Consider the following 22,543-nt stretch of genomic DNA (forward strand, 5'->3'; position numbering starts at 1 on the left):
CTACAATGTTATTATAATATTCTGTGTAATTTTAATTGGTTGCAACACCAACGGTCATATGCAGTGGTATAAAAGAGGGGATAATGATGAGATATTGCTCTCGATCTCTAATATCTGGTTCTTTTAACTTATTAATTTCATCCTAAAATTTTGGTTCCTTTAGAAAACCAACACACAGTTGATGATGTTTTACTATTTGTATTCTTACAAAAACCAAACACATTTATTAAATGAAATTTACAATTCCTTAATAAATTAAGAAATACTTCTACATGACCACAATTTAATTAATTTAATATAATTGAATAAAATTATTTATTAAAGAAGAAGATGGATCAACATATTAGAGGGGATGTTCCTAATCATATACCACGTATTTTGTTAAACATATAAAATAATATTATCTGCTAATAGATCATATACGATGGATTAGAGGGGAGGTTCCTAATAATATACAATGAATTTTGTTAATATATATAGGAATATTATCTGCTAATGTAATTTTCATTTTGCTTATCAAATTTTTTTTCTTCTAATATTATCACTATATTTTTTTCGTTGAAAATACTATACACATTCAATGTATTTAGGTGTTTTTTTAAGCTTAGATGACGGCGTATTGATTCATCCTCATCGCAACGCAAAGGTCAATGTTTTTTATGAACCATCGCAATGGTCAAATATGGCAAGAACACAAAATAGTCAAGTTTTTTTTTTATGAACCATCGCAATGGTTAAATATGTTAAGAACAAAAAAAAAGTATCACATCACATTATATAAAAGGGAGAATGAATTAGGGAGACAAATAAAGAAGATATTATTAGTCATCTCTTTCACAATTTTTTTTCTCTCGCTATATATATATGAGTGCAAACATAACAACTAAATAAAAACAAAAATCAACCAAGAGTGACAGATATAGACACCCATCGTCATCAACAAAACAAAGAGCATATTAAGTTATTAAAGTATGGTGGTCTCTCCTATTAATGGTTCTTCACCTTTGTCACATTCCAATGGCAGAACAATACCTCTCTCTACTTTCTCACGCAATTCCTTTGTCAATGTTGAGAAGTAAGTTATCTTTCTTTCCACCTCCTTTTACAAGTTATATTATTTTCGTATCCCATTATTATTATTATTATTATTATTATTATTTTTAGACACAAGTTAATTATTTAAGGGGAAAAATTTGGCAGGGGTGATCCAGTGGCATTCCGGTCATATTGGGAGAAGGTGAGAGATGAATGTACGGTAGAGATCAAAGGTGACGAATGGATGAGTTATCTTGGTGATACAAACAACTTATGTTGGTATATGGTGCCACAAATGAGGGATGCAATTTTGAGGCTCCACAATGTGGTCGGTAATGCTGTCACAAAAGATAAGTTCTTAGTATTAGGGACAGGTTCTTCTCAACTCTACCAAGCTCTTCTATATGCACTATCTCCTTCAGAATCCTCTCATCGTCCCATCAATGTTGTTGCTGCTGCTCCTTATTATTCGGTAATTTATCTTTAGTTTCAATTATTTTAGCTGAGTAAGATTTAGTTGCAAACAATTTATTCATTTAAAAAAATATTTGTTCCTACAAATCTACTTTTCACTTTGTCCTTTGAAAATACAAAAGATATGTAGTTTGAGTCTCGTTGATTTATTTTTATGAATAACAAATATTTAAATTATATTTTTCAATTTCGAAAATTACTTCTTGAAATGGCTTGATCTAATGCTACATATAAATCATGACTTATTAGTGTTTGATCGAAGGTTAACTGAGAACGGCGCTTGTGTTTAATTTGCAGGAATACAAAGACGCAACTGATATCTTGCAATCAAGGTTATTTCAATGGACCGGTGATGTTGCTCTGTATGATAAAGATGAACCTTACATAGAGGTTGTGACCTCCCCAAACAACCCTGATGGGACTCTTCGTGTACCGGTAGTGAACTCTCGAGTTGAAGGGAAAATCATTTATGACTTGGCCTATTACTGGCCGCAATACACTCCCATTACTGATCAGCTTGACCATGATGTTATGGTCTTCACATTCTCCAAATGCACCGGTCATGCTGGTTCGCGTATCGGGTGAGTTCGTGATATCGACCATATTCTATGTTACGCTTGTTGTTGCATTTGCAATCTTGCAACAAACTCTTATATAGATATAAAATGGGAGAAAATAAGGTCTATATAGCCGCAATTACCATTGCAATGTTTTTGCTAATAGGTTTATTTTATTTTATTTTGTGACACAGGTGGGCATTTGTAAAGGACATTGAAGTTGCTAAAAAGATGATAAGATTCACACAGTTAAACTCCATTGGTGTGTCAAGAGAATCCCAAATTCGAGCTGCTAAGATGATTGGAGTGATTTGTGATGGTTACAAAAATTTAAAGTCCATTGAATCTGATCACCTCTTTTTTGATTATTGCAAAAGACTCATGAAAGAAAGGTGGGAGAAATTTAAGACAGCTATTGAGAAAAGCAAGGTTTTTACCTTGACCAAATACCCAACTTCCTATTGTCACTTCAACAAGGACTTATCTGAGCAATACCCAGGTAATATATTTTCACCTATGAAATCTGAAAACACATGGACACCAATAGTAAATCTGAAAATGAATTAATTAAATGTATTACATGTTTCGGTGTCATGACAATATTAGCCACCTGACAACACTTTCTATTAAAAATGTATGAGTTACATATTTCCACAAGTTATCAGTTTTTTGTTGATTTTTTTTCACTAAATTTTTAAAAATTCCTATACAGCTTTTGCTTGGTTGAAGTGCGTGGAGGGGATAAAAGACGGCGAGAGTTATTTGGAAAACTTGAAGATTCGTACAAGAGGAGGGGAGAGATTTGGTGTCAGTTCAAAGTATGTTAGGGTTAGCATGATTGGTACAGATGATGAGTTCAATGAATTATGTACAAGATTGTCAAATGCTAAAAGAGAATGATGTTGGAACCTTCAAAAAATGTCGTATGTATCGTTAGCTAGTTAGCATGAGTTTCATCAAAATATATAAGTATACATCATTTGTGCTATTAAGATAGAGGATGTGTGATGATTAAACAACATAGATAGGAGTCGTGGATCTTAATTATAAGTTCAATTTTGATAGAAATTGTTTATATAGAATTTAATTTTGGCCTCAACTGAGTTCATTTAGTCAATGATTTATATGTTTTAAATTCATAGTTTGTGTTTTCTTTACAAAATTTTACGAAATATTGAATTTTTAATAACATGACATTATTGAAATCAATTTTAATAGCAAAATTTCTCCCAAAATATTTTCTATCAATAAGATTAATAGCTTTCGAAGTATTGCTGATGCATTATTTTAGCCATAAATGATACTCAAATGATCTTAAAAGTTTTTATAATGTGGAATTCTATCATTTGGCCACATTGAAAATTAGTAAATTAACATATTAAAATAATTCATTACAAACTTAGAAAACTCGTAAAGACATTTTTTTTTAATAAAAATTAAGATAATTATAATATATATCCACTAAATAATAGACAAAATCATACTAATCACATTTGTAGTAACAACAATAATGGATTCATCTAGCCACACTATGTTACTAACAACTGATGCATTATTAACTTCTTTATCACTCTTCCAATTTTATTCCAAAAAATAAGCTCTACAATCACCGATGTCTCCCAATAGCAAGTGATTCACCATCTATCACAAACAACTCTACCAAATTATGAGGAAACTTTTGATTATTAGTCAGCAAGGACAAAAAAGAGTTTTCCAAAGAGTGCCTCGACTAGAGTTGCCAAGATAAGTTATAAAATAAAGTGAACGATGTTACAATGTTATTATAATATTCTGTGTAATTTTAATTGATTGCAACACCAACGGTCATATGCAGTGGTATAAAAGAGGGGATAATGATGAGATATTGCTCTCGATCTCTAATATCTGGTTCTTTTAACTTATTAATTTCATCCTAAAATTTTGGTTCCTTTAGAAAACCAACACACAGTTGATGATGTTTTACTATTTGTATTCTTACAAAAACCAAACACATTTATTAAATGAAATTTACAATTCCTTAATAAATTAAGAAATACTTCTACATGACCACAATTTAATTAATTTAATATAATTGAATAAAATTATTTATTAAAGAAGAAGATGGATCAACATATTAGAGGGGATGTTCCTAATCATATACCACGTATTTTGTTAAACATATAAAATAATATTATCTGCTAATAGATCATATACGATGGATTAGAGGGGAGGTTCCTAATAATATACAATGAATTTTGTTAATATATATAGGAATATTATCTGCTAATGTAATTTTCATTTTGCTTATCAAATTTTTTTTCTTCTAATATTATCACTATATTTTTTTTCGTTGAAAATACTATACACATTCAATGTATTTAGGTGTTTTTTTAAGCTTAGATGACGGCGTGTTGATTCATCCTCATCGCAACGCAAAGGTCAATGTTTTTTATGAACCATCGCAATGGTCAAATATGGCAAGAACACAAAATAGTCAAGTTTTTTTTTTTATGAACCATCGCAATGGTTAAATATGTTAAGAACAAAAAAAAAGTATCACATCACATTATATAAAAGGGAGAATGAATTAGGGAGACAAATAAAGAAGATATTATTAGTCATCTCTTTCACAATTTTTTTTCTCTCGCTATATATATATGAGTGCAAACATAACAACTAAATAAAAAGAAAAATCAACCAAGAGTGACAGATATAGACACCCATCGTCATCAACAAAACAAAGAGCATATTAAGTTATTAAAGTATGGTGGTCTCTCCTATTAATGGTTCTTCACCTTTGTCACATTCCAATGGCAGAACAATACCTCTCTCTACTTGCTCACGCAATTCCTTTGTCAATGTTGAGAAGTAAGTTATCTTTCTTTCTGTAACACCCTAACCCATACTATCCTTAAAAACGTAATTTTAAAAACTTTTCAACAAGTGTAAAGGCAGAGTGCCACGCGGTAATTAAAACACAAGCATGAAGGTGTGAAAACACAAGAAGGGGGGGGGGTTGAATTGTGTTTTAGCTAAGTTAAAACTTTTTCAAGTTCTTAACTCAACTACGTTAGCAGCGGAAAAATAACACAATAAATAACAAGATAGAGAGAGAGAAATCACACAAGCAATTTATACTGGTTCCTCTCACAAAACGAGAGTAGTCCAGTCCCCTTGCACTTCCAAGGGAGTTCACTATAATCACACAAGATTACACCTGCTCAAGCACACAAGCAAGAGACTTCTCAACAATGCTCAAGCACACAAGCTTAAGACTTCACACTTAAGCACACAAGCTTAAGTCTCACACTTAAGCACACAAGCTTAAGTTACACACGTAACAATAAAGTATATAAAAATATACAAGTGCTCTTAGATGAACCTAAAGAGAGCAAATACAAGTATTACAGAGTATTTGGCTAAAGTGCAAAAACACTTGAGAAAGGTTCAGAGCTTGTATATCACAGAGTTCAGAGTTTGTTCAGCGCACGTTCAATTCTTGATAATTGTATATTTTGTTGCAGCTGATCCTTCTAGTATATATACCCCTAGAAAAGAGTCGTTGCAAAAGGAGCCGTTGGAGTTGATAACCTTTTGTCTTCAAGCAGTCTGTCTTGATGCAGTTTGGTTGTATCCAAAACTAAGAAAGAGTTTCAGTTACTTTGACTACTGCAGAGTGGACTTTCCTTATTCAGCTAACAAAACTGAAGACCCACGTTCTCAAGATAGGACAGACAGAACAGAGGTAGCTGAACTGATCAGGCTTGAAAGGTCCTTTTCTCCATTGGTAGAAGAGTTGACTAATAAAGGAATCTTCACAGCTTTCAAAGAGATCTTCAGAGTTTGATGAAGCTAGTAGACAGACATGAAGTTCTGAAGTCTTCATCCTCTGAATGTTGTAACCTCTGAAGTCCAACATCTTCTGAGCGCTTGTGAACTTCTGAATTCACATCCTCTGAACTTCACTTCAGGACTTATATGATGCTTATATCTGCGCACTTAAAATAAATTTTTAGTCCTTCCAATTGTTTATTAATACTTTGTTATCATCAAAACCTTTATAGATTTAGGGGCAAACATTTTTAAATCAATTTTGTTCCAACAATCTCCCCCTTTTTGATGATGACAAACATAAGTATTAATTGACAATTGTTGTTAAATTAACTTATCATGTTTCTCTTAGGTTTATGAGGTTTGCAAGCTCCCCCTAAGATTGATACTCCATAAAGTCTGAACTTTATGTTTTATCCATGATATTTTAATTTAGTATAAGATTAAGATGTTTGAAATAAAACAAATTTCATATCTTTCTTCAGAGTGAGAGGTTTGCAAGCTCTCCCCCTAAGTCTCATAAGGCTAAGTTAAAATTGCACTCTTAACTTATCCTTACTTATGAAATTTATTTCAGTTTCAACTAACTTAGTCTCCGCCTTGAAATACGTAAAACAACTTAAAAGTAACAACTTTTAATTTAACAGATAAAAGCGAGATAAAAGGCGTGGTTTCAGTTTTGGAACTTATCAATTAATGCGTAACTACTCCCCCTTTTGTCATTATCAAAAAAGTAAAACAAAGTTATAAAACCAAGACAGTCAAAGAAGAAAGAGTGGTTGTTACAAAGGTGAATTAATTTTAAAAAACCAAAAACCAACGCGCTCAAGGGTGTATAAAAAGGAACACGCGAACATGCCTTCTTCACGTAAAAACAAGAAAAAACAAGTGAAGCAAGAGAAGGTAGGAATAATGAAAAGATTTAGTTTACGCATCGCAGAGTTTAAGAGAAAGAAGAACGAAGAGAAACGCGAAGACGAAGAGAAGGATAAGAAAAACAACAAGAAACCACAAGATGCTGAGATAATAATCATCTCATCAGACTCTGAAGCTGAAGAGAATGAAGATGATGCTGACTATGTGGAGTTCTTGGCTGGCTATGTTCCAGAAGAGGAACAAGAAGAAGAAGAACAAGAGCAAAACCCAGATCCCATTGAAATTTCATCAGAGGATGCTGAGGAGAAATCAGAGATTTCTTCTGAGTTTTATCCATCTGATTAGGATTAGGTTGTCTTTTTCTTTTTCTCTTTACCAATGTACTCTACATTATCAGATCATTAATAAAAAAATTTTCGTTTTAAAAGCATTGTGTGTTCTTGTGTTCTTATTTATAAAAAAATATCAAGTGGACATAAAATAATTAATCAATCAAAACATAAACAAAATCTTGAAATAGATAAACCAGAAAAAGTGTTCAGAAGGTAAACAACGAAATAAACATGACAAAATAAGCAAGCAAAACAAAAAAAAAAAAATATGAAGAGAATGTGCATAGAATCCTAGGGTTTCTTAAGAAGGGCTAAGAGTTGGTCAAATTTGTCATTTAAAGATCCCACATTGGAAACTAAACCATCCACCTTGGTTTCCAATGTCTCTTGAGCAACTCTCTGGCGTTCTAGACCTTCCTGCTGTTCCCTCAGAGCTTCTTGAAATATTCTCAACTGATCTGCCATACCTGGAGCTTGATCTTCAATCATAGGTTCTGGTTCTTCAACTAAAGGTGCCTTGCCTTTATCAGAGGGTTCACCTTCCTCTGGATAGTCTATCATCAGCACATCCTCTTGATCCTGAGAAGCAAGCACATCATCTGCTGAAAGATCTTGTTGTTGCAACTCATTTGCCAACTGGGCAACTCTTGCAGCAGCTTCTTCTAACCTTGCAGACTCAGATCTCTGAGCTTCAAGACTCTGAAATAGCTGGGAGTCTATCCAGATGACTCCAGACTCTGAACTCTTGAAAGCATGCAGACGGTGTTCAACAGCAGCAATTTCTTCCAGCTTAGCAAGTTCAAATCCATCATGATGAAACATGGTTAACCTTTTCAATTCAGCCCTAGCCAGACTTTTCTTTAAGAAGTTTATCACATCCAAATCTCTTCTTCCAACCACAGCCTTAACCTTTGCAGCAGCAACATCCAAAGCATTGCAAATCCTTGCCTTAATGCTTGATACTTCGAGATCCACATCAGAAGGACAAACTAAGAACCTGTCCTTTATTGTAGATAATCTAAGCAAGTCTTCATGAAATTGAGTGGATAGATTTCTAAAAATGTTGGATGATGATGGTGAAGGATTGGGAATAGTAGAGAGATTAGGTATTTCAGGAGTAGGGTTGTCAATAGTCACAACTTCTACCTCTGAAGGCTTGGGGGCACAAGTGTGAATACGCTCAGGAGAAGCATGTTCAGCACTTGGGTTAGGATGGGGTTCAGGGGTTGGTTCAGATGATGAAATGTCAGAGGTTGATTCAGGGTAGATATGCTCAGGAGATGGTTCAGGGGATTTAGGTTCAGGTGTTGGTTCAGGAGCAATTTGTTCAGGGTTTGGTTCAGGAGATTTATGTGGAGAAGGTTGTTTTGTGGGAGAGGTTGGTTTAGTGACAGGAATATCTGGTTGAGGGTCAGATGGTGGAATATCAGGTTGAGGTTCAGGTTGAGGTGATGTAGGTTTAGGAGGTGAGCTAGATTTGGGAGGTGATGAAGGCTTCTGGGTGAAAGTTTGATTGTTAAGAGGGTCTGGACTTAGATGTTTTTCTAGTTCAGATAGGGGGTTATCAGAGGTTGGATTATCAGAGGTTGGTAAAACAGTTCTGAGAGGTTTGGTGTAACCTAATCCAATCTCATTTTCATTGAAGACATACTCAGAAGACTTACCTTTATCTTTGGAAGTAGGAGCAGGTCTTTTCTTTAAACTAGCAGCAAGAGTCTCCTCATCAGATTCAGTCTCATCTTCTGATGTAGATCCTTCAGATGAACTGTCTGAACTATCTTCCTCAATAACAATAGGCTTTTTGGAAGCTCTTTCAGCAGCCTTGTTAGCAGATTCTTCATGCTTCCTCTTAGTCCTTTGCTCAACAATAGCTTTTTCTACCTTAATCTTCTTCTGAACCAGAAGATCTGGCTTAGGAAGATCAGCTTGAGCTTCAGCCTTTCTCTTTGGTTTCCTCTTAGGGTTATACAGATTGACAGGAGCAGGAGGAACCATACTTCTATCAACAACAAATCCTTCTTCTCTGAGCACTTCCAAGTAGCCTTGAATTACATGCTCAGCATCAGCTTCAGATATAAGTGGGTAGCCATCCACATACAGACGATCCTCAAGCCTAACAGTGAACTCTTGTGGGGGAGCAACAGGCTTAGATGCAATCAAACGCATCTTGGACAGAAAGTTGGCGTTCAGAATTTCTGGATAGAACCTCTTCTCAACCAATTCAGGATGGAACTTCCTCAAGTTCTGAACAACATGACCTTGATGCAGAAGGTCAGACAACAGCCTAGGATAAACTATAGTAGTTTTCCTCTGAGATTTACTAGCAAAAATGGCTTCACAAATACGTTCAAAGAAATAATCTCCAAGATTAACCTTCTTTTCAGTCAGAAGAAAATACAGCAGATGACGATGAGTCCAGGAGATTGTATCAGTCCCACCAACCCTTGGACTGATAGCTGCTAGGATGATCTTGAAGAGAACTCTACATTCATCAGTCAAACCCTTTACTTTCCCTTTTAAAGAGAAATCTGTGCAAATGAGATGCAGAAGATCATCCCTGTATCTTGTATCCTTTTCAAACACATCTAACTCTATCCCAGAGTTAGGTAGACCAAGAAGAGCATTGAGATGGATAGGCGAGATTGCCATGTTCATCCCACAGATATTTGACCTAATCTGTACACCTGTATAATCCAGCAAACCCATTTCCTTCCTAGTTTTACCCTTCAGACTAGGATTCCTCTCAATAGCAGCAAGCTCTTCCTTCTTAGCTTCATGCTTATCAAATACCTTTGCTTTCATCCAAAATTTCTTCAACAAATCTGGATAAATGGGACCATTAAGCATGTCGAAGTACTTATCCCATCCCTGAGCGATAAAGTACTTTTTAACATCAAACCCATTAGCTTGTAGACCATCAAAATCAACCATCTTCTCTGAAAGAAAAGTAAGTTCAGATTCTGGGAATTCCATCTCGTTCCCAATAATCTGAAGGTTCTTGAAAATAAACGGTGGAATCCTTTTTGACGAAGAAGACGAAGTACCAGCCATTGTTGGAGATTAGGGTGAGGTTTGGAAAGACTAACGAGAGAGAAAGAAAGTTTGTGTTGGAGGTTTAGAGAGAATATGAAAGTGTGGGTTGTGAAAGTGAATAGTGTGCAAGTGTATTTTGTAAGTTTTATTTAAATGCACACAGTTAACACGAAAATAGCAAATTTGGGAAGTTACGCTAAATGACAAAAAGTTGAATACCAAAAATCATCATTAACCACCCACTACCTGACACACGTAGACCACGTGCAGAAATTTACTCGGTAACTGCTATTTTAATGGACAACTGTTCAGCAGTGAATACTAAACGTTTCCCACTAAAATAGTTCAGAGCCTCTGAGTTATTTAAAAGTCTCTATCAGAGTTAAGCACTTCAGAGCTTGTGTTTCAGATGTTCTGAATCATAAGTTCTGATATACATAACCTCTTACACTTTAATTGCCAAAAACAATTTTTCATTCAGAGATTGAAAACATGTTCAGATGTTTCTTTATAAAATCAAATCTTTCAACAGATAAAGCTTTAGTAAATATATCAGCCCATTGATTTTCAGTATCAACAAACTGAATATCTATAATGCCTCTCTGAACATAATCTCTGATAAAATGGTGTTTGATTTCAATATGTTTGGCTCTAGAGTGTAGAATAGGATTTTTAGATAAATGAATGGCTGCAGTATTATCACAATATAAAGGAATATTGTTACTGCTTACCTGATAATCTTCTAACTGATATTTTAACCAGAGTAGTTGTGTGCAACACTTAGCTGCTGAAATGTATTCTGCTTCTGCTGTAGACAAAGCTATAGTAGTTTGTCTCTTACTAGCCCAGGAGATAAGGTTTTCACCAACAAATTGACAATTGCCACTTGTGGATTTTCTTTCAATTTTATCTCCAGCATAGTCAGCATCACAGAATCCATTTAGCACATAATCATTGGATTTCTTATAGAGAAGTCCAAGATTAGTTGTTCCTTTCAGATACCTAAAGATTCTCTTTACAGCAGTAAGATGAGATTCTCTGGGATCTGACTGGAATCTTGCACATAAGCAAACACTGAATAAAATATCTGGTCTAGAGGCTGTCAGATAGAGTAAGGAACCAATCATACCTCTGTAGATCTTCTGATCTACCTTTCCTTCATCATCTGACTTGCCCATGTTGGTAGTTGGATGCATAGGAGTATTCATAATCTTGCAGTCATCTAGATTGAATTTCTTCAGAAGTTCTTTAGTGTATTTTGATTGATGAACATAAGTTCCTTCCTTCTTCTGATTGATTTGTATTCCAAGAAAGAATTTCAACTCTCCCATCATGCTCATTTCAAATTCATCCTGCATTATCTTAGAAAAATTCTTGCACAAGGCAGCATTAGTTGAACCAAAAATAATATCATCAACATAAATTTGAATGATTAAAATATCTTCTTTGGTTGTTTTTCTAAAGAGTGTGCAGTCAACCTTTCCTTTTTCAAAACCTTTTTCAAGAAGAAAATTACTGAGTCTATCATACCAAGCTCTTGGAGCTTGTTTCAGACCATACAGTGATTTCTTCAATTTAAAAACATGTTCTGTGAAATCTGGCACGCAGTGAACACAATGCTGCACAAGATGCTATAGCATACGTTGCAGCAAGACAGTCGCAGAACACAGGAAATAAATAAATAAATTGCAGAATAATAAATAAGACAGATAGTTGTTAACCCAGTTCAGTGCAACGTCACCTACTCTGGGGGATACCAATCCAGGAATGAATCCACTATAATAGCTCTAGTTCAAAGCCCTCGACCAACACCCGGTACTTGACTTATCACCTAGACACTACCCGTGCAATCCTATCTAAGAACCTCTTAGATAATGAGACCCCGTCCCAAATTCCCTCTAACAACACGTACTATGTTGCTGTCAATAATAACGATAAGGATGGAGACACTCTCCTAGAAACTAGACCACACTCTTGCTTAAAAGCTTATGAGTGAATCACACACACTAACTCCGTGCTTCAAAGCTTAGGAGTAGCTTACAATTAACAACCAAAACACAGTCCTAAACTTGCATCAAATTGACACAAGAAAGGCTGACAAAAAGAACACACTAAACCTTAAAAAAACTCACGCTTTAGTAATACACGGTTTAGAAAATACATGAGTTGTAAAGGCTTGAGGCTTCACATATTTATAGTCTTCAATTGTCTTGATGTGCAAGTTAGGTCTTCAGACAAACACAGCTGTAGAAATTGCGGCCAACCCTAGATTATTTCCAGAAATATAATTCATGTTGTACCAAACAAAAAAAAACGCCAAAAATATAATATAATTATATTTTTGTTTTAAATAACATTCCTTCAGCCGACTTCAATAAACCTTGCTGAGCAAGGCTCGTTTTGCCCAGACGCACGTGCCTGAATATATAATTGAAGCAAATCTTGAACGAGATTGACAGAAAAAATTCTGCACTTAAAACAGAGCATCAGGATGCTGTACGAGGATGCTACAGCATCTCAGTTCAGCATCTGGCTGGTTGGCTTTTGCAAAATGCAGCCAATCAAAACACCAACAATCTCCCCCTTTGGCAAATTTTGGCTAAAACAACCTTAGGCCAGTGCATAGAGAGATACAGTCTAAACTTCCCTTCGAGTCAACATAAGCACACAACTAGGAAAGAAAGTAGAACGATGCTAAGCTATTTTAAACTTTCCTTCGAGTCAACATACGCACACAACTAGGAAAGAAAGTAAATAAATTCACCAGATGAATAGATAGCTAGCACGTAAGCATCAGAGGCATGCAGCAGCGGAACATAACACATCTTAGCCTCAAAGTACAGACAGAGAGAAATAAACTCTCACATAGTGGATTCAAGATCGGAGAAATAAACTCCATAATATTTAAGCAACGCCACAGAGAATAGGAAAAATAAATTCCTATATGAATACTTCAGACATGCATATCATAAGTAGTAGAAAAATAAATTCTACCTACTCCCCCTCAATATATGCATAAACTTTCACTCCCCCTCAAATTATGCATATCACATAAAACATCATGCTATACTAGATGCTATAGCATTCTTCATCACATCATGCACATAAACACATTTTACTCCCCCTTTTTAGCCATAAATTCTGACAAATAAAGTCAGTATCACATAGTAGGAGCAGAACTTCCACAGAGTTATCAGATCATAGAGAAACATAGAGTGTAGAGAGAATCAGAGCATAGGAACTCATAAAGTGCATATGACAGACCATCAGGGCATAGAAAACCTGGAGTATCGGACCCAAAGACATGGATTATGCATGTTACAATCCAGAGAGCATCAGGGCGTAGCCCAAAAGGACATGCAAATAAAGCATAAGCAGGTCACATAGAAGGACTTGCATCAGATTCCTCCTCTTCCTCTACCTCAGTATCACAGCCTGCATTATCATCTAGAACACCAGGATTGAAATTGGAAAACACCTTGAGGTCAACAATCATTTGCTTCCTAGGCAAAACATCACTTGACTGATTGACAGATGATGCAGCACAGTCTGCAGCATGTGTACCCTCAAACAGTCTAAAATCAAAAGACAAATCACAACCTCTCTTACTAGGAACACCAGCCTTAGTACAAATGTCAGGATGTTGAGCTAGAATAATGTCACACATCAGTGTAGGAAAGACTATAGGCATCTTCACAGTACATGACTTACCATGCAGAACAGTTTCATCAAGAATATAAGAACCAAAGGCAAAAGGTGATCTGGTCCCTACAACATATATAAACCTAGTCAAACCTGTAGCCACAGTATTTGGAATGAGTAGTTGGAGCCCAGTTGCAGTTTTCATCAATCCAGCTGCATTAATCAAATCAACAAGCTTTTGGCATTAAAAAAAATTCACTTAAATTCCTTTCCACAGCAAGCCTTCTTTTTATCACAAATTTCCACCTGTCAACATTTTCAAAATGATGAAAGGAAATGTTGTCAATGGGTACAGGGGATACATCTTGAGAGATCCTTTTTTTCTTCACAGACTTCTTTGAGGATGCTGCAGGCGATGCAGTAGCATGTTGGTCTTCCTCAAACTCTGAATCACTAGAGGAAATAGTCTTCCTCCTCAAAAGCTTCTTCTTTGGCTCAGAGGGCCCAGTAATCTTACTCCACTGTCTTTTAAGACCATAGATTTTCTTTTCCTTGGCAGTCTTGACAGGAACATTGGAAACAGCTACACCTTTACCAGCATTGCTCCTTAACCTCCTAGTACTAGAAGCAGGAGTCCTCTCAGTAAGGTTGAGATTGTCCACATAAATAACATTTGAATCTTTCTCAGCAGATTCATCAACATTCAAAGGAACAAACATAGTTTTACCACTATCATCAACATAAGGGATCACATAGATATCATGAACAAAAACATTATCAGTAGTAGTTGCTTCAGAACCCTTTTCTTTGTCAGGAACAATAACATCATCTAGAGACTCGGGTATCACGATGTTATCCAAATTTTCCCGTGCTGCAGATGTTGTAGCATCATGTGCAGCATCTTTCTCAGGAACACTCTTCTTGACATGTTCCAACACAAAGTCATCTTTGACCTCAGTTGGAGCGCTAATATCATTACCAACAAATGTTAAACACAACAGGGGAGAACACCACATAACTTTCTCTGACAAATACTTTCTCACCACAAGAAACATCCTTATCATCAACAAACACACAATTCTTACCAAATCTTCAGATGTTTCAACATTACCCATAACAGCGTGCATTACTAAATAAGTTGAAGAGAAAACTGCACGCCACACTTGCAATAATTGCTATAACTCTTCAGATAGGCAAATCCCAAGTTTGCCTCGCAATTTTTCAAATTGGACCGCATCTAGAGCCTTAGTAAAAATATCAGCCAGTTGTTCTTCAGTGGCAATATGCTCAAGAGTTATAATACCTTCTTCAACAAGATCTCTGATGAAATGGTGCCTAATATCAATATGCTTCGTCCTGCTATGTTGGATAGGATTCTTTGAAATATTGATGGCACTAAGATTGTCACAGTACAATGCCATAGCATCTTGTACCACATTGTACTCCAGCAACATTTGTTTCATCCATAATAGTTGGGAGCAGCTACTACCAGCAGCTATGTACTCAGCTTCAGCTGTAGATAAAGACACACAGTTCTGTTTCTTGCTGAACCAAGATATTAGATTGTTGCCTAAAAAGAAACAAGCTCCTGAGGTGCCTTTTCTATCATCTGCACAACCTGCCCAATCAGCATCACAATACCCCTCTAGCATAGACTTGTTCTTGTAGACCCACTTGGTACCAATCACATTAGTAGTTTCTGGTCTAGGAACTAAGTCCCAAACTTCATTCTTCTTGAACTGATTTAGCTCTTCTTGCATAGCATTTATCCAAAACTCATCAGTGAGGGCTTCCATCACATTTTTGGGTTCAAACTTAGAAACAAAACAAGCATTAGGAACTAAGTCAAGTGTCCTTCTAGTAGTAATTCCATGATTAGGATTACCAATAATCAGATCTGTAGGATGATTCTTTTGAGTACGAATCGATGACCCTTTCTTTGAAGTAGCAAAGATTGGTTCAGGTGTAGTAATCTCTGTATCATTCTTGAATTCCTCAATAGTTTCAGAATCTATACTACCTGGGATAGATGCTGTAGCATCTTCTGTATCATCTTTCACAACTTCACTTGAAATATCATCTATTACTACATTTATAGATTCCATCATGGTTTTGGTTCTATTATTATATACTCTGTAGGCTCTGCTATTTGTTGAGTATCCCAAGAATATGCCCTCATCACTTTTAGGGTCCATTTTGGTTCTTGGTTCTCTATCAGACAAGATGTAGCATTTACTACCAAACACATGGAAGTGCTTAACAGTAGGTTTCCTCTCTTTCCATAATTCGTACAGAGTAGTTGTTGTTCCAGATCTCAGGGTGACACAATTATGAATATAGCAGGCAGTATTCATAGCTTCTGCCCAAAAACCATGTGAAAGCTTCTTTGCATGTAACATTACCCTTGCTGACTCTTGTATAGTTCTATTTTTCGTTTCTACTACACCATTTTGTTGTGGTGTAATGGGAGATGAGAATTTATGTATGATGCCTTCAGAGGCACAGAAGTCAGAGAACCTGGAGTTTTCAAACTCCTTACCATGATCACTTCTGATCCTTAATACAACATTGTTTTTCTCCCTTTGAAGTTGAATACATAGATCTTTGAACACATCAAAGGTTTCTGATTTCTTTCTAATAAAATTTATCCAGGTGTATCTAGAAAAGTCATCAACAACAACATATGCGTACCTTTTACCTCCCAAGCTTTCAGTTTGCATAGGGCCCATCAAGTCCATGTGTAGAAGTTCAAGAACTCTGGTGGTGGTAAGATGCTGCTGAAGGAAAATTGCATTTAAAAACAGAGTAAAACGCAGCGGAAATTTAAGATTTTCCTTCGGTGGATCCTTGCGAATGGACATGATCAGGGTTTCGATTATTACCTTTGAAGAACAATTCCTCGATTCTGAATTGATCACAAGAACCGCACGATCGCAGTACCTCTAGCCGGTCCACACGAACAGTTTCCGTTCACCTCTTAGTGCTAGCTTCAAGACGACGGTAGAGGGAGATTTAGTGTGGTTAGGGTTTTAGAGAATTTTAAGGTTACTCTAAAATTCAGATTATGTGTGTAACACTTGACTGAATTACATAAGGCTCTATTTATAGAGCTTATTATGTTGTCTTCAGGCCAAAGTGGTTATTGGACTTCATAAGCCCAATAACCTACTGTAACTAATCGCACCCCACTAATAAGTCATACTTATTTCTCCCGTCATTAACTGTCCTTATGTGTGTGACCCTGTAGGTTCCTATGACGTTGGCAATAATATTAATCTCAATATTATAAACAGTGAGCGGTATCTAGCAACACATCACTGCTACCCAAGTCACAAGAATGTCACGTGATCTGACAAACCTTTCCGTGATAAAACTCGTGTGTATAATTACCCTTTTACCCTTATGTCTATATTGAACACAAGGCATAGTACGTCACCCTTGTTAAGTTCAATATTGGGCCCATAGACATATCTCCCGTTATGTAGGAGGGGTAAATTCCATCTAGGTCACTCATGTCCCTCAGCATGATTCGTGGAATACCCATCAACCAACCTTATAGTCATCCTGTTACGGATAACTTTGAATGGCGACAAAGTACTACACTCCTACACCTAGGGAACATAGTGGTTTCAGGTCGAAGGGTGGAATACACCACTTATCACTATGAGAATATCTTATGACATTTCATAACATACTATGTAATATTCTCATGGTGGGTCAATCCGATATAAATATTACTCTTAATATTTATATCTATGTGAAGACTTGATAACTCTTTATCTATGATCCGTGAGATGTGATCATCAGTCTATCAACATAATAGTCTCTACGTTTTGATGTTATCCCAATTCACATTAAAGCTCGACTACGGATGTTTTAAGAATAGTGTTCTCATGTGTAATGGATTCTCACGATTAAGTCACACTTAACGTTCCATTCAATGAACTTACTATTCTAGGGACTCTATTATTATTTAACACATAAACATAATAAAGAAAAGCCTTTATTTAATAAGTAAATTATCCAATACAAGTATCATGCAATTATAAATGATTGGCCTCTAGGGCTTACACCAACAATCTCCCACTAGCACTAGAGCCAATCAGGCATACTCCTAATACCTATGCCCCTAGTGTGGCCCTCATGCTTCGGCTGAGCAAGAGGCTTTGTAAGTGGATCAGCAGCATTGTCAAGTGTTGGTACTCTGCATATTTTCACATCTCCTCTATCAATTATCTCTCGAATAAGATGATAGCGCCTGAGTATGTGTTTGGACTTTTGGTGAGATCTAGGCTCCTTAGCTTGTGCGATTGCACCATTGTTGTCACAAAATAATTCAATGGGATCCACAATGCTAGGGAATATGCCAAGTTCAGTAATGAACTTCTTTATCCAAACAGCTTCCTTTGCTGCATTTGATGCAGCGATGTACTCAGCTTCGGTTGTAGAATCAGCAACTGTATCTTGCTTTGAACTCTTCCAGCTCACAGCGCCACCATTTATGCAAAACACATAGCCTGATTGCGACCTAAAGTCATCCCTATCTGTTTGGAAGCTAGCATCAGTGTAACCAATTACATTTAGCTCTTCTTGGCCTCCATATATTAGGAATGAGTCTTTAGTCCTCCTTAAGTATTTAAGGATGTTCTTGACAGCCACCCAGTGAGCCTCACCAGGATCAGACTGATAACGGCTTGTTGCGCTTAAGGCATATGAAACATCTGGTCGAGTACATATCATGGCATACATGATGGATCCTATAGCCGATGCATAAGGGATCTTACTCATGCGGTCCCTTTCTTCCTTAGATGAAGGAGACTGTGTCTTTGAAAGACATAGGCCATGTTGCATAGGAATGAATCCTTTCTTGGAATCATGCATATTAAAGCGTCTTAGCACTTTATCTATGTATGTACTCTGGCTTAGGCCAAGCAGTTTTTGTGATCTATCTCTATAGATTCTTATTCCTAATATATAGGCTGCTTCACCCAGATCTTTCATAGAAAAGCAATTCCCTAACCAAGTTTTAATTTGTTGCAAGGTAGGGATGTCGTTTCCTATCAGTAATATGTCATCTACATATAATACTAGGAATGCGACTATGCTCCCACTAACCTTCTTGTAAACACAAGGCTCATCTTCATTTTGAATGAATCCGTACTGTTTTACAGTTTCATCAAAACGAAGATTCCAACTTCTGGAAGCTTGCTTCAATCCGTAGATTGATCGCTGTAATTTGCATATCATTTTGGCTTCTCCTGGAATGCAAAAGCCTTCAGGTTGTGTCATATACACATCCTCAAGGAGACTCCCATTGAGGAAGGCAGTTTTTACATCCATCTGCCAGATTTCATAATCATAGTATGCAGCGATGGCAAGTAAGATCCGAATGGATTTGATCATCGCAACTGGTGAAAAAGTTTCATCATAGTCTACCCCATGAATTTGTTTGAAACCTTTAGCAACCAATCGCGCTTTGTAGGTCTGTACCTTTCCATCCATGTCAGTCTTCTTCTTGAAGACCCACTTGCATCCTATGGGTTTAATCCCATCAGGAGCTTCCACCAAGTTCCAAACTTGATTTGTGTACATGGAATCCATTTCAGATTTCATGGCTTCAAGCCACTTCTCAGATTCAGGGCCAGTAATGGCCTCTTGGTAAGTCACAGGCTCATCTTGATCCATGAGTAATACATCACCTTGTTCCGATATGAGATATCCATATCTTTCAGGTTCTTGACGTATCCTGTTGGACCTACGTGGTTCTTGTGTTACATGAGCAGGGTTCTCTGTCACAACATCTTGTGCATCCTGCTCTTGTTCCTCCATTGGTGTGTCACTACTTTGTGGATCGTGAATTTCTTCAAGATCTACTTTCCTCCCACTGATTCCTTTGGAAATAAAATCTTTTTCTAGGAATACTCCTGTTCGAGCGACAAACACTTTGCCCTCAGAAGGATTGTAGAAGTGATATCCTTTTGTCTCTTTTGGATATCCCACAAAGAAGCACTTGTCAGATTTAGGTTCAAGTTTAGTAGAAATTTGACGTTTTACATAAACTTCACAACCCCAAATCTTTAAGTAAGACATATGTGGTTTCTTGCCACTCCATATCTCATATGGTGTCTTTTCAACCGTTTTAGAAGGAACACGGTTAAGTGTATAAGCTGCTGTTAATAGAGCATGTCCCCAAAAGGAGTTTGGAAGATCAGCGTGACTCATCATAGACCGCACCATGTCCAACAAGGTTCGGTTCCTTCTCTCAGACACACCATTCCATTGCGGTGTTCCAGGAGGAGTGAGTTGGGATAAGATCCCACACTCTTTTAGATAGTCATCAAATTCTAGGCTTAAATACTCACCTCCTCGATCTGATCGAAGGATTTTGATTTTCTTTCCTAGTTGGTTTTGTACTTCATTTTTAAATTCTTTGAACTTTTCAAAGGATTCCGACTTATGCTTCATTAGGTATACATACCCATATCTGCTGTAGTCATCAGTGAATGTGATGAAGTACTGAAAACCTCCTCTAGCATGTGTGTTCAATGGTCCACATACATCAGTATGTATGAGAGCCAAGAGATCATTTGCCCTTTCACCTTTACCAGTGAATGGGGTCTTTGTCATTTTTCCCAATAAGCAAGATCTGCATGTTTCAAAAGATTCATAATCAAATGAATCCAAGAGCCCATCTTTATGGAGCTTGGAAATGCGTTTCTCATTTATATGGCCTAAACGACAGTGCCAAAGGTATGTAGGATTTAACTCATTAGGTTTAATCCTTTTCGTATCAATGTTATAAATTGGCATTTCAAGATCAAGAATATATAATCCATTACTCATTTGAGCTGTGGCATAAAAGATATCATTTAAATAAATGGAGCAACAATTGTTCTTTATTATAAATGAAAAGCCAAGTTTATCCAAACAAGAAACAGAAATAATATTCCTGCTAATAGCAGGTACATAAAAACAGTTCTCTAACTGTATTATTAAACCAGAAGGTAAAGTTAAATTAAAAACTCCTACAGCTAATGCGGCAACTCTTGCTCCATTTCCCACTCGTAGGTCGACTTCACCTTTAGCCAATCCTCTACTCCTTTGCAGCCCCTGCACATTAGTACAAATGTGAGAACCACATCCGGTATCTAATACCCATGTAGAAGAAGTAGATAAATTAATTTCAATAACAAAGATACCTGCTGAATTGGAGCTCTCTACTCCATTCTTTTTATCTTCCAGGTATTTTGGGCAGTTCCTCTTCCAATGTCCAGTCTTGTTACAGTGGAAGCACCTACCCTCCTTTGCAACTCCCCCAGTGGGCTTCAAAGCTTTAGGGGTAGGTTTGGGTTTGGCAACTTCCTTGCCCTTCCCTTTACCTCCCTTCCCTTTGTTGCCCTTCCCTTTGTTTCCATTGCCAATCATAAGAACATGGTTGGATTTCCCTTTTGTTTTCATGTTCTGCTCAGCCTGCCTCAACATGCCCAGCAGTTGTGGCAAAGTCTTTTCCATGTCCGACATGGTGAAGTTCAGAACAAACTGATTAAAACTCTCCGGCAACGATTGCAGGATCAGATCAGTTGCAAGCTCATTTCCAAGTGGAAATCCCAATTTTTCTAAGTTCCCCACGTACCCAATCATCTTGAGCACATGTGGACTTACTAGAGATCCCTCAGATAGCTTAGCTGAAAACAGGGCTTTGGAAACCTCAAACCTTTCAATCCTGGCTTGCTCTTGATAGAGCGTCTTCAAGTGTTCGATCATATCGAACGCATTCATGTCCTCATGTTGCTTCTGAAGCTCAGAGGTCATGGTAGCCAGCATTAGGCACTTTGCATCCATGGCATCATCAAGACGCTTCTGATAAGCATCCCTTTGAGCCTTAGGGGCATTAGCCGCAGGTTCATCCTCAGGGTTAGGTTGGGGTTCCTCAATAGCATACAGCTTTTTTTCGTGCATGAGGACTATCCTCAAGTTACGATGCCAATCAAGAAAATTTGTCCCAGACAATTTCTCTTTGTCAAGAATGCTTCGCAAAATGTTGTTCGAAGTATTGGTGTTTGACATGGTGATCTACAATTGTAAAAGTGAAAATATAAGTATTTGAACAATTTTAATACACATTTAATTAGGCCTTTAATTAAACATGTGCTCCCACTATTTTACTCAAAACAAATGACCCTCGACATTTGATTCGGAAAATCCCGTTGGAAGATTTTCTAGTGAGAATGAGATCCATATTTCACTTCGTTTTAAGTCAGCGTTGGGCTGATTACACAAAACTTAGTTATTTAGGTAGGAAACTCCTTTCCAATTGTATCTCATACAACTCTCATATCCTTTCTATTGGGCGAATAACACTTATTCTAATCCATCACATGGAATAACCCAATACTTGCTTCTAAAGTTATATAATCTTATTATATTCTCTTTAGTTAAGTTAGACCCATTAAATAGCGATCGGATAAATAAATTACCTCACCGCAACTTATCAATATTGACAATGCACTTCGCGTTGGCAAAACCTACATTTGTCGATATTGATCTTGAAGGGCGCTATTCGTTGGAAAGCAATAAAACTTAATATTAATTCCTTTGAGGGCTTTTATAATTAATTTGATCTCACCTTACCACGGCTTACATACAATGACGTCACTCCATACATAACATGCATCAACATACATAATATAATAAAATGATATGGTTATGGCCCCTAGCGTGATTGTTCCTTCAAGCCAATGAGAGAACCTATGCTATATCTAACAAAAACCTATACTTCTCCAA

General features: G+C 36.6%; 2 protein-coding genes across 2 annotated transcripts in view; both read left to right on the forward strand.

Moving 5' to 3' along the window:
• The first annotated feature begins 922 nt into the window (after positions 1-922).
• On the forward strand, positions 923-3,026 carry LOC123898924 (L-tryptophan--pyruvate aminotransferase 1-like). The gene is made up of 5 exons (XM_045949965.1): positions 923-1,075; positions 1,201-1,507; positions 1,807-2,090; positions 2,261-2,565; positions 2,779-3,026. The coding sequence occupies exons 1-5, from the start codon at positions 972-974 to the stop codon at positions 2,964-2,966; spliced, it is 1,188 nt and encodes a 395-aa protein (XP_045805921.1). The 5' UTR covers positions 923-971; the 3' UTR covers positions 2,967-3,026.
• Positions 3,027-4,809: 1,783 nt separating this feature from the next.
• The window catches only part of LOC123896411 (L-tryptophan--pyruvate aminotransferase 1-like), a 39,790-nt gene continuing 22,056 nt past the window's right edge, over positions 4,810-22,543 (forward strand). Inside the window, exon 1 of the mRNA XM_045946801.1 lies at positions 4,810-4,913. Within this exon, the coding sequence (XP_045802757.1) occupies positions 4,810-4,913 (104 nt within the window). The remainder of the gene's footprint in view (positions 4,914-22,543) is intronic.

The sequence above is a fragment of the Trifolium pratense genome, linkage group LG7 (genome assembly GCF_020283565.1).
Source record: "Trifolium pratense cultivar HEN17-A07 linkage group LG7, ARS_RC_1.1, whole genome shotgun sequence".
NCBI classification, from domain to species: domain Eukaryota; kingdom Viridiplantae; phylum Streptophyta; class Magnoliopsida; order Fabales; family Fabaceae; genus Trifolium; species Trifolium pratense.